Source organism: Callorhinus ursinus, unplaced genomic scaffold, assembly GCF_003265705.2.
Source record: "Callorhinus ursinus isolate GAN/ISIS: 27379988/994484 unplaced genomic scaffold, GSC_fseal_2.0 scaffold4, whole genome shotgun sequence".
Lineage (NCBI taxonomy): Eukaryota > Metazoa > Chordata > Mammalia > Carnivora > Otariidae > Callorhinus > Callorhinus ursinus.
Genome location: NW_027397066.1, coordinates 101,353,748 through 101,367,078, shown reverse-complemented (window position 1 = coordinate 101,367,078; position 13,331 = coordinate 101,353,748). Strand labels below are relative to the sequence as shown.

Below are 13,331 nucleotides of genomic sequence, written 5' to 3'. Positions count from 1 at the left end.
CCCCTCCTCATGACCTTCCTATAATCTATGTATATGTATGTGCATGCATATATTTTTCTGTTTCTAATAAAAGTGGGTCCACAGACCATGAAATTTTTTGCTATAACTCTCTTCATTGTATCTTATTAGTTGTTCTTGTATTTACAAAAATTGCCCAAATCCTTCATTTCTCCCTGTCTCCATACTCTTTATAATGTGACTTTTAACATTCTCCTCTCAGTAACTGTGGTTGATTTCCCCTCCCCCTGAGTTTGGGCTAGTTTTGTGACTTATTTTGGTGAATGAATAGAGGATGTGTCAGTTCTGAGCCTGGGCCTCATAGGTTTGTGTGCATTCTCTAGGGAATCATTCCTCTGCCAAATGAGCCAGCTGGGACTAGTCTACAAGAGGGCGAGACAACACATGGACCAGAGCCTTGTCATCCCTCTAAGACCAGACAGGTTGAATTTCAGTTAACCTAGAGTTAACCCCAGATGAATGAGGGAGCCCAACAAAATTCAGCTCAGTTGACCCTAAAAACTTGTGGGCAGTAATAAATGGTTATTTTAAGTCACTAGGTTTTGAGGTCGTTTTATATACAGAAATAGTTAACATATGCTCCTGTGCATGAAATCTACTGATCTCTTTATTAATATTTTCACCATGATACCTTTTGTTGTAGTTTTCCCAATGATTCTCCTGGGCTTTTCTCAGGTATAATATGATACCATATGCAAAGAATAGTAATTTTACCTCCTCCAGTATTTGATAATCACTCATTTCTTTCTCTTGTCCAAATGCTTTAAGTAAAATGTTAACAACAGTAAACAACTGTGTCTTGTTCTGGATGTTATCATCAAGCACGATGATACTTCTGACTAATAAACACACATTTTATCCTTAACAAAAATATCAAACTATTGCTTTTTTATTATCTTTATCTAGAATAGCTGAAGAGATATATTATATGCCTTCTTAGGATTTAGAGAGATGAATATGTGGTACCCCTAGATCATTTAATGACTATTTTAAAAGAATTTCTAATCTGGTATTATTTCTATTATGTTATTTACTATCCTCAGTCCTACAAAAAATACCAACTGATATTGTTGTATAAAATATGTATTTTTTAATGTACTGTTACATTCTGCTTATCAGCTATTTTGCCTGGATATAAAAGAAAGTTTCATCTGTAACTTTTGTGGAGGGAGGGCAGCAATCTTCTATCAGATTTAAGTAGCAGTGATACACCTGCTCCATAAAAGGATTTTAATGTTTTCCATCTTCTTAGACAGCATTGGAAAGTTCTGCTATTTAAAGGTTTAAAAATTCCTCCGAACCACCTCAGAACGGTGCTTTGAGAATAGTTAGTGCACCTTCCTGATAACTTTCTTGTGAAAATAATCTGTTTAGGTTTTTCCCTCTTCTGCACCAGTTATAGAAATATTTTTTCCTAGAAATATATGCATTTCACAAGGATTTAAAAAAGTATTTATATGGTTGAGCAAATAAGTTATGATTCTTTTAATCTTCTATTTCTGTTAATTACTCCCTTTTTATTAAATATGAGATTAGCTAGTGACATTTTCCCACAGAATCAGATTTTTATTACTTCTTTTTGTTATTTAGCTCTTTAATTTACATTTCTAGTTCTGGTGATTTCTTCATTCTGCTTAATTTATTTCCATTATCTCTTGATAGAAGCATCTGAAGTACTGGCTTTTCCATTCAGCTTTGCTTCAGCTGTATATCCTACGAGTTCTGATATGTAATGCTTTCAATATCCTTGTTTTCTAAATATTCTGCAGTTTCATTTTATATTTCCTCTTTGAGCCAAAAGTTAGAGGACTTTTTTCCACAATGAAAGAAATTCCTAGTATACTGATATTGTTTTTTAGAGATTTACTGTATCATAATCAGAAAATACTGTCTACATTGCTTCTAACTTTAATTTAAATTCAAGTTAGTTAACATATACTGTATTATTAGTTTCAGGGTAGAGTTTAGTGATTCCTCAGTTGCATAGAACACCCACTGCTCATTACATCAAGTGCCCGCCTTAATGCCCATCACCCAGTTTCCCCATCCCCCACCCACCTCCCCTCCAGCAACCCTGTTTGTTTCCTACAGTTAAGAGTCTCCTACGGTTTGCCTGTTTTTATCTTATCTTTCCTTCTCTTCCTCTATGCTGTTTTGTTTCTTAAATTCCACATGAGTGAAATCATATGGTATTTGTCTTTCTCTGACTTATTTCGCTTAGCATGCTTTAGTTCCATCCACGTTGTTGCAGATGGGAAGATTTCATTCTTTTTGATAGCTAATATTCCCATATATATACCACATCTTCTTTATTCATTCATCTGTTGATAGACATCTGGACTCTTTTCCACATTTTGGCTATTGTGGACATTGCTGCTATAAACTTTGGGGTGCAGGTGCCCCTTCAAATCACTATTTTTCTGTCCTTTGGATAAATACCTAGTAGCGCAATGCTGGGTCATAGGGTAGCTCTATTTTTCATTTTTTGAGGAACCTCCATCCTGTCTTCCAGAGTGGCTGCACCAGTTTGCATTCCTACCAACAGTGCAAGAGGGTTCCCCTTTCTCCACGTCCTCACCAACATCCATTGTTTCCAGAGTATTACGTTTTAGCCATTCTGACCAGTGTGAGGTGGTATATCTCATTGTGGTTTTGATTTGTATTTCCCTGGTGGTGAGTGGTGTTGAGCATTTTTTCATGTGTCTGTTAGACTTTTGTAGGTCTTCTTTGGAGAAATGTCTGTGCATGTCTTCTGCCCTTTTCTTGACTGGATTTTTTGGTTTGGGTGTTGAATTTGGTAAGTTCTTTATAGATTTTGGATAGTAGCCCTTGATCTGCTATGTCATTTGCAAATATCTTCTCCCATTCCATAGGCTGCCTTTTAGTTTTGTTGATTGTTTCCTTTGCTGTGCAGAAGCTCTTTATCTTGATGAAATCCCAGTAGTTCATTTTTGCTTTTGTTTCCCTTACCTCTGGAGACTGTCTAGTAGAAAGTTGCTGAGGTCAAAGAGGTTGCTGCCGGTGTTCTCCTCCAGGATTTTGATGGATTCCTGTTTCACATTTAGGGCTTTCATCTATTTTGAATTTATTTTTGTGTACGGTGTAAGAAAGTGGTCCAGTTTCATTCTTCTGCATGTTTTCCCAACACCATTTGTGAAGAGACTGTCTTTTTTCCTTTGGATATTCTTTCCTGCTTTGTTAAAGATTAGCTAGCTGACTATAGAGTTGAGGGTCCACTTCTGGGTTCTCACATTGCTTCTAACTTTTGGAATTTGAGATTTTCTTTGTGGCCTAACATAGGATCAGTTTTTTTCAATATTCTATAGGTTCTTCAAAAGTAGGTGTATTTTATATTTTTACGCTGCCATTTTGTGTAAGTTAAACAAATCTACCTTTTTGCTATTTAAAACCACTATATCCTTGCGTATTGTTTTGTCTATTTGATCATGAGCTGAAAGGTCAATTATTGTCCCAACCAGTAGTGGATTTCTATTTTTCCTCTTCTGTAACTTCTGCTTTATGAATGTTGATATTATGTTATCTGTTGCATAGGTATCCCTAACTGTTCTTTCTTCCTTGTGAATTATACATAATAATAATAGAGTCTTCTGCCTTATGTAATGCTTTGGAGCTGAACTACACCTTGTCTAATATTTAGATCACATCTGCTCTCTTCATTTGTAATCACCTAGCAAGCATTTAGCTATAATAAATTAGTTAAGTTCATTTTATACTAATTTTAGCTTTGTTATGCTCGTATTTTATCTGCTTTCAGTAAAAGACTTTTTCATGTCTTATCAAAGACTTGTTTTGTTTGTGTATAATTTGTCCATTATTAACAGCTGATTCAAGGCAAGAATAGTGTAATTCACATTAGTTGAAGTAATCAATAGTATGCCTGAGTTCATACCAAGAAACATTTGTATGTGGTCTTAATTTAAACCCATCTTTCACAAAGAAAGCAGTTTAAGCATTTAAATTTTTAACATTATTCATTACCTCATTATAAATGTATGGTCACTCGAAAAGAACAGTTTTAGTTTTACCTGATAATCAATGGCAGGGATATTATAAAGAAATGTCTAAAAGTCATAGCGTATTACGGTTATTGACAAGGGCTTTGGAAATAAAATGTCCAGATAAGAATCCCAGCTGTGTTACTTACTATTTGGGGGACTTTAAGCAAGATATTAAACCTAGCTTGAATCAGTTCATCTGTAAAAGAGCAACAATACCACCTAATCTATAGGGTTATTATAAGAAGACAGTATAACATAGTACATATTTTAACACATGTCAAAAATACAGGTTCTTAGCTTTAGATCCAGAAATTCAGATTCAGTAAGAGAAAATGTATTTTTAAAACAAATACATTATATGATCCTCGTGTTAATTAAAATCACAAAATGATACTTAGAAAAATATAGGTTCTGGAAACTGATTTTGAATACTGGTTCCATTCAACTTAATTAACTCCAGTAAGTTATAGAACTTCTCCAGGTCTGTCTTCTCATCTGAAACAAAATGTGTGTTCTTTTAAAATTAGTACAATGCTTACGAAGTAGTCACACTCAGTGGTAACTATAATTGTTCAGAATTCAAAACACTGCACCTAAAAAAGAATAATTTTAAAAGTTCTATTAAAATGCATTTTTGCTTAGTATTTTTAAGGGTTTTGTTTTTATTAAAGTATAGATGGAGGTAGATTTACTGTGAAGCTTAACCTTCTGGGCCCCTAACACTTACACAGGATCCTTCTAAATACAGCTGACCCTTAAACAACCAGGTTTAAACTGCACAGGCCCATTTATATGCAGATTTTTTCTGACACAGTATTGTAAATGTATTTTCTCTTCCTTAAGATTTTTTTTTTTTTAGCTTTTATTTAAATTCCAGTTAGTCAACACAGTGTAGTATTAGTTTCAAGTGTACAATTTAGTGATCCAACACTTATATACAACACCCATTGCTTACCACAAGTGTCCTGCTTAAATACGTGATTTTAAAAGAAATTAGTAATGCTAACCTTTCAGTGATCTTTCCACTTAGGCCATCCACAATCTCCAAAGAAATGTCCCCTTGTGCCCAATTCAGACTCAGGGATTTATATTCCAAGTTTGTTTGAAGTAGATATGCAGAAGGTACTAAACTAACACGAGGTCTGTTGACCAAATAAAACATTGGAAGTTTTGAAGTGAGTGTATCATCAACACGTTGCTTTACAGCAATTTCTAAACCTCTAGTATCACTGCAATTCCCATCACCTAGAAAGTAAAAACAAAACACTCAAAGTTCAATATCAAAAGACTAGGCCAAAAAAAAAAAAAAAAAAGGAAACAGTCTAAAGTCTTTTTATCTTTTTCTTGTAACCTTTCCTTTCCTACTTCTCAGCAGCTACTTCTGTATTTTTTTACAAGAACCAGGACAAGGTAACAATGGTCATAATTTCCATTTAAAAAGGAATCTACAGAAAATAACAAATTGACATTCCAGTGAATAAAAGTGAAGAGCTAGAACTGACCCAGAAAAAAATACAGTACTTTTTACAGGGTTCTGCCAGAGAGAATTGGCTTATCCTGTCTTGATTTTTCAGATTACAGCATGAGACCAGCAAATAATACAGGAGATAAATGTGGCTGAGACATGGCTGGTGAGATTAAGTTATTTTTCCACATCTAAGGGCCACAAATTATAACTATTCCAGTACCACAATGTTCCAGTTTCACAACACAAAATAATTTAAATAATGACCATTTCCGGTTACAATTTGGGCTAATACCAAAACCTTTAAGTTTTCAGTTAAAATAACTGTTGAAAGAATGCTCAAAAAGATGTAATATCACTAGTATAGTATAAAATAGTGGGCTCATCAAACTTAAAATAGAAGTTAGACAAGTCATTCCTATTTAAAAATTAGTAATTCAAAAGTAGATCTCTTTTCTCCTTAAAGGGTCAGAAGTTCTCACAAAGAGAAATTTTACATACCACTAGACATTACATCACGAAGTTTTGTTTCCATACATTGGAACTGTTGAGATGGCTACTGGTCTTACACTCATTATGACTATTGGGAAACTAGAAAATGATGTAAAAAGAACACGAATTGCTGTTGACACCCTTTTTCTAAGCACTCTTTTGTGTGTGTGTGTGTTTTTTAATCCCAGTATAGTTAACATACAGTGTTAGTTTCAGGTATATAATATACAGATTCAACAATTCTATATATTACTTGGCACTCATCAAGATGTGTACTCTTAATCCCCATCACGTATTTCACCCAGCCGCCCACCTACAACCATTCCTCTGTCTGTTCTCTATAGTTAAGTCTTTTTCCAGTTTATCTTTTTTTTCTTGCTTGTTTCTGAAATTCCTTGAGTGAAATCACATGGTATTTGTCTTTCTCTGACTTATTTCACTTAGCATAACACCCTCTAGATCCACCCATGCTGTTGCAAATGGCAAGATTTCATTCTTTTTTATGGCTAAGTAATAATCCATTGTATGTATATACCACATCTTTTTTATTCATCAATAGAGGGTAAGTATTCCACTGAACATTCCAAATTAAGAAGTACTGACAAATGAAGACTAGTTAAAAATATGCTTGGGCACAAAAAAAAAAAAAAAAGATATGCTGGGGCACAAACATTTGGGAAGAAATAAGGTCTGTGGAATAGTCACTGTAGCTATAACGAACAGAAGACATGGATTCAAAAGACAATGTTAACATATTATTACTCACTGTGCTATAGACTAAATGTGTCCCCATAAAATATGTTAAAATCTAATTCCCAATATAATAGTAGGCCTTTGTGAGGGACCCTTGTAAAAGAGGCTCTCATCCCTGCTACAGTATCAGGACACAGTGAGAAAACAGGCATCTATGAATCAGGAAATGGGCCCTCACGAGACACTGAATCTGCCAACACCTTGATCCTGGAATTTCCACTCCAGAACTGTGAGAAACATATATTTGTTGTTTAAGACACCCAGTCTGTGGAATTTTTGTTGTAGTAGCCCAAACAGAATAAGACATAGTGTAATGAGATAATGCCACTGTTTGTGCCTAAAATACCTTTTCGTATTCCCACACATGTGGGAAAAAAAAAAAAAAAACCCTGCAAGTCAAATTCCATTTAAGATTCCTTACATACCAAATTGTTTCACCTAAATGTTTTAAAAGGTGGTATAAAACACTATATCAAAAACTAATGATGTAATGTATGGTGATTAACATAACATAATAAAATAAAATTTTTAAAAAAAGAGATGATGGACTCTGAAAAACAAACTGAGGTTTCTGGAGGGGAGGAGGGTGGGGTGATGGGTTAGCCTGGTGATGGGTATTGAGGAGGGCACATTCTGCATGGAGCACTGGGTGTTATGAACAAACAATGAATCATGGAACAGTACACCAAAACAAATTATGTAATATATGGTGATTAACATAACAATAAAAAAATTTTAAAAAAGGTGGTATAAAAGCAATAATGTAATAGAAAAAAGTTTATTAATACTAGAAATTTTACTTTTCCTCTTTATATATGTATGCTTTAACTATCAACTAAATCTGAAGTATGGTTTTGGTTATATCTGGAGGCTAAATCTTGTTCCTGGAAAAATATAGCTCTAAAATTACGTCATATAATAAGGAAAGTTCGATTTATCTCAGGTCATCTAAAATAACATGAAACTCAAAGGTGAAGTCAAAAATTAAATCTCTAATAACAAAAGCAAAGAAACACATCGACAACAATACAGTAAGAGTGGGGGACTTTAACACCCCCCCTCACTGAAATGGACAGATCATCTAAGCAAAGATCAACAAGGAAATAAAGACTTTAAATGACACAATGGACCAGCTGGACTTCACAGATATATTCAGAACATTCCATCCCAGAGCAACAGAATACACATTCTTCTCTAGTGCCCATGGAATATTCTCCAGAATAGATCACATCCTAGGTCACAAATCAGGTCTCAACCGGTGTACCAAAAGACTGGAATCATTCCCTGCATCTTTTCGGACCACAGTGCTTTGAAACTAGAACTCAATCACAAGAGGAAAGTTGGAAAGAACTCAAATACATGGAGGCTAAAAAGCATCTGACTAAGGAATGAATGGGTCAACCAGGAAATTAAAGAAGAATTGAAAAAATTGATGGAAACAAATGAAAATGAAAACACAACTGTTCAAAAACTTTGAGATGCAGCAAAGGCAGTCCTAAGAGGAAAGTGTATAGCAATACAAGCCTTTCTCAAGAAACAAGAAAGGTCTCAAATACACAACCTAACCCTACACCTAAAGGAGCTGGAGAGAGAACAGGAAATAAAGCCTAAACCCAGCAGGAGAAGAGAAATAATAAAGATCAGAGTAGAAATCAATGAAATAGAAACCAAAAGAACAGTAGAACAGATCAACGAAACAAGGAGCTGGTTCTTTGAAAGAATTAACAAGATTGATAAACCCCTGGCCAGACGTATCAAAAAGAAAAGAGAAATGACCCAAATCAACAAAATCATGAATGAAAGAGGCGAGATCACAACCAACACCAAAGAAATACAAACAATTATAAGAACATATTATGAGCAACTATATGCCAGCAAATTAGATACTCTGGAAGAAATGGATGCGTTCCTAGAGATGTATCAACTACCAAAACAGAACCAGGAAGAAAGAGAAAACCTGAACAGACCTATAACCACTAGAAATTGAAGCAGTCATCAAAAATCTCCCAAGAAACAAAAGCCCAGGGCCAGATGGCTTCCCAGGAGAATTCTACCAAACATTTAAAGAAGAATTAATACCTATTCTTCTGAAACTGTTCCAAAAAATAGAAATGGAAGGGAAACTTCCAAACTTGTTTTATGAGGCCACCATTACCTTGATCCCCAAGCCAAAGACCCAATCAAAAAGGAGAATTACAGACCAATATCCCTGATGAACATGGATGTAAAAATTCTCACCAAAATACTAGCCCATAGGATCCAACAGTACATTAAAAGGATAATTCATCACGACCAAGTGTGATTTATCCCTGGGCTGCAAGTTTGATTCAACATCCGCAAATCAATCAACGTGATACAATACATTAATAAAAGAAAGAACAAGAACCATATGATCCTCTCAATAGATGCAGAAAAAGTATTTGACAAAGTACAGCATCCTTTCTTGATCAAAACTCTTCAGAGTATAGGGATAGAGGGTACATACCTCAATAAGATAAAAGCCATCTATGAAAAACCCACAGCGAATATCATTCTCAATGGGGAAAAACTGAGAGCTTTCCCCCTAAGGTCAGGAACACGGCAGGGATGTCCACTATCACCACTGCTATTCAACACAGTATTACTCCTAGCCACAGCAAACAGAAAACAAAAAGAAATAAAAGGCATCCGAATCGGCAAAGAAGAAGTCAAACTCTCACTCTTTGCAGGTGATATGATATTTTATGTGGAAAACCCAAAAGACTCCACCCAAAAACTGCTAGAACTCATACAGGAATTCAGTAAAGAGCCAGGATATAAAATCAATGCACACAAATCAGTGGTATTCCTATACACCAACAACAAGACAGAAGAGAGATAAATCAAGGAGTCGATCCCATTTACAATTGCACCCAAAACCGTAAGATACGTAGGAATAAATCTAACCAAAGAGGCAAAGAATCTGTACTCCGAAAACTATAAAATACTCATGAAAGAAATTGAGGAAGACACAAAGAAATGGAAAAACGTTCCATGCTCATGGATTGGAAGAACAAAGATTGTGAAGATGTCAAAGCTACCTAGAGCAATCTACACATTCAATGCAATCCCCATCAAAATACCATCCACTTTTTTCAAAGAAATGGAACAAATAATCCTAAAATTTCTATGGAACCAGAAAAGACCCTGAATAGCCAGAGGAATGTTGAAAAAGAAAAGCAAAGCTGGCAGCATCACAATTCCAGACCTCAAGCTCTATTACAAAGCTGTAATCATCAAGACAGTATGGTACTGGCAAAAACAGACACATAGATCAATGGAACAGAATACAGAGCCCAGAAATGGACCCTCAACTCTATGGTCAACTAATCTTTGACAAAGCAGGAAAGAATGTCCAATGGAAAAAAAAGACAGTCTGTTCAACAAATGGTGTTGGGAAAATTGGACAGCCACATGCAGAAGAATGAAACTGGAAAATTTCCTTACACCACAAACAAAAATAGACTCAAAATGGATGAAAGACCTAAATGTGGGACAGGAGACCATCAAAATCCTGAAGGAGAACACAGGCAACAACCTCTTCCACCTCAGTCACAGCAAGTTTTTCCTACAAACATCGCCAAAGGCAAGGGAAGCAAGGGCAAAAATGAACCACTGGGACTTAATCAAGGTAAAAAGCTTTTGCACAGCAAAAGAAACAGTCAACAAAACCAAAAGACAACCGACAGAATGGGAGAAGATATTTGCAAATGACATATCAGATAAAGGACCAGCATCCAAAATCTATAAAGAACTTATCAAACTCAACACCCAAAGAACAAATGATCCAATCAAGAAATGGGCAGAAGACATGAACAGACATTTTTCCAAAGAAGACATCCAAATGGCCAACAGACACATGAAAAAGTGCTCAACATCGCTTGGCATCAGGGAAATCCAAATCAAGACCTCAATGAGATACCACCTCATACCAGTCAGAATGGCTAAAATTAAGTCAGGAAACGACAGATGTTGGCGGGGATGCGGAGAAAGGGGAATCCTCCTACACTGTTGGTGGGAATGCAAGCTGGTGTAGCCACTCTGGAAAACAGTATGGAGGTTCCTCAAACAGTTGAAAATAGAGCTACCATACAATCCAGTAATTGCACTACTGGGTATTTACCACAAAGATACAAATGTAGGGATCCGAAGGGGTACGTGCACCCCAATGTTTATAGCAGCAATGTCCACAATAGCCAAACTGTGGAAAGAGCCAAGATGTCCATTGACAGATGAATGGATAAAGAAGAAGTGGTATATATACACAATGGAATATTATGTAGCCATCAAAAGGAATGAGATTTTCCCATTTGCAACGACGTGGATGGAACTGGAGGGTGTTATGCTGAGTGAAATAAGCCAGTCAGAGAAAGATATGTATCATATGACCTCACTGATATGAGGAATTCTTAATCTCAGGAAACAAACTGAGTGTTGCTGGAGTGGTGGGGGGTGGGAGGGATGGGGTGCCTGGGTGATAGACATTGGGAAGGGTATGTGCTATGGTGAGCACTGTGAATTGTGCAGAACTGTTGAATCGCAGATCTGTACCTCTGAAAAAAAGGAAGAAGCTAGGAGGGGAAGAACGAAGAGGGGGTAATCAGAGGGGGTGACAAACCATGAGAGACACTGGACTCTGAAAAACAAACTGAGGGTTCTAGAGGGAAGGGGGGTGGGAGGATGGGTTAGCCTGGTGAAGGGTATTAAAGAGTGCACGTTCTGCCTGGAGCACTGGGTGTTATACGCAAACAATGAATCATGGAACACTACATCAAAAACTAATGGTGTAATGTATGGTGATTAACATAACAATAAAAAATTATTTAAAAAATTAAATCTAATCAAGGACCATAGCTGACCTGACTGGACAGCTTTTTATACAGAAAAGATTCTCAGGAGCTTAATCTACCATAAGTGTAATGTAAGTCAGCAGAAATGGTTGCTGAAACAGCTATTAAAAACTGAGGCTGCATGAAGAAGAATAAAGTATATAAATAAAAAAATCAAACATTAAACAACTATGCACTGGTCCTACCATATCTGGAACATCCTAATTAGTCTGAGGCATTACATTTTACCCACACCACCGATATATCACAGAACATCCAGAGAAAACAAATCATGTTCCTGTGAAACACCAATGTGTGGCCAGGAGAAGACATAAAGGCAAGAAGCATCTTGCCTTTGTATTCATAATGCTCACTCTGTATTTTATTACATAAATGGTATCCCTGAGAATAATGCAACAGTGTACAACACCTAACATATAGTAGGGGGCTCAATAATCACTGATAAAAAAAGAATGTGAAAGATTAGATTATCAGAGAGCAATAATCAATCCTGAATGCACATTAGAATCTTGAGGGATTGGGATATTAATACCAATGCAATTCTCACATTATTTTCAAAGCTTCCTGGGTAAGCATAAAAAGCTTTGCATAAAGAATAAAATTTTTCAAGTGTTCCAGGCAAAATTTGTTTTAAGTAGAAAAATAAAAGCACTTTCAAAAACAAAACATGCTGACTCAAATCATTTATTCATGAAATATTTACTGACCCCCTAGCACAAACTGGACTAAGATGAGTGTGGCAAAGCATCTGCCTTCAAGAGTGTCAAGGTTAACAGACACAGCAGTGAGATTCTAGTACTCACTATGCTCAGACAAAGCTATCAGAGTTCAATTTAATACAAAAAGCCACAGCATGAGAAGTTATAAAACTGGTTTTGAGTCCAGGCTCTGCCAATAGGCAAACTGAATGATTTGGGGCAAGTATTTTATTAACATTGTGAAACTATTACAGATCTAAAATATATATATATATATATATTTTAGATATATATATATATATATATATATATATAAAGGAATGAATAACAGAACCTCTTAAGGTTATCAAATATTTCCTAAAAGTCCATAAACTATGTTTAAAACAGATTCTTTCCTGAGGGTTCTAGAGGGGATGGGGTGGGGGGATGAGTTAGCCTGGTGATGGGTATTAAGGAAGGCACGTTCTGCATGGAGCACTGGGTGTTATGCACAACAATGAATCATGGAACACTACATCAAGAACTAATGGTGTAATGTATGGTGATTAACATAACAATAAAAAATTAAAAAAAAACATTCTTTCAGTAGGAGGGAATCAGCAATTGGCATTCTTTATAATCCAAATTAGTTTATTAAAGAACTAGATGGAAATACCTCTGGACAAACACTCTAGAAATATTTAGACAGATGATCTTACCATAATAGAATACCAAACTTGTAAATATACCTTAAAAAGCTTGAAAATATAAATCCAGCTGTTTTTAAGTACTTAAGCAAAGTGAATTTTCTTCCCAATATGGACTTTTTTAAAGATTTTATTAATTTGAGGGAAAGAAAGAGAGCACACGTGCATGAGCAGGGCGCAGGCCAGAGGGAGAGGGAGAGAATCTCAAGCAGATTCTGCACTGAGCACAGAGCCCCATACTGGGGCTGGATACCATAACCCTGAGATAATGACCTGAGCCAAAATCACGAGTCTGATGCTTAAATGACTAAGCCACCCAGGCACCCCTACTC

General features: G+C 35.8%; 1 protein-coding gene across 6 annotated transcripts in view; it reads right to left on the bottom strand.

The window, feature by feature from the left end:
- The window catches only part of ADAD1 (adenosine deaminase domain containing 1), a 114,079-nt gene that overhangs the window by 73,733 nt on the left and 27,015 nt on the right, over positions 1 to 13,331 (bottom strand). For all 6 annotated transcript variants that reach the window (XM_073892226.1, XM_073892225.1, XM_073892228.1 and 3 more), the window contains exon 9: positions 5,045 to 5,282. In XM_073892226.1, the coding sequence (XP_073748327.1) occupies positions 5,045 to 5,282 (238 nt within the window). The remainder of the gene's footprint in view (positions 1 to 5,044; positions 5,283 to 13,331) is intronic.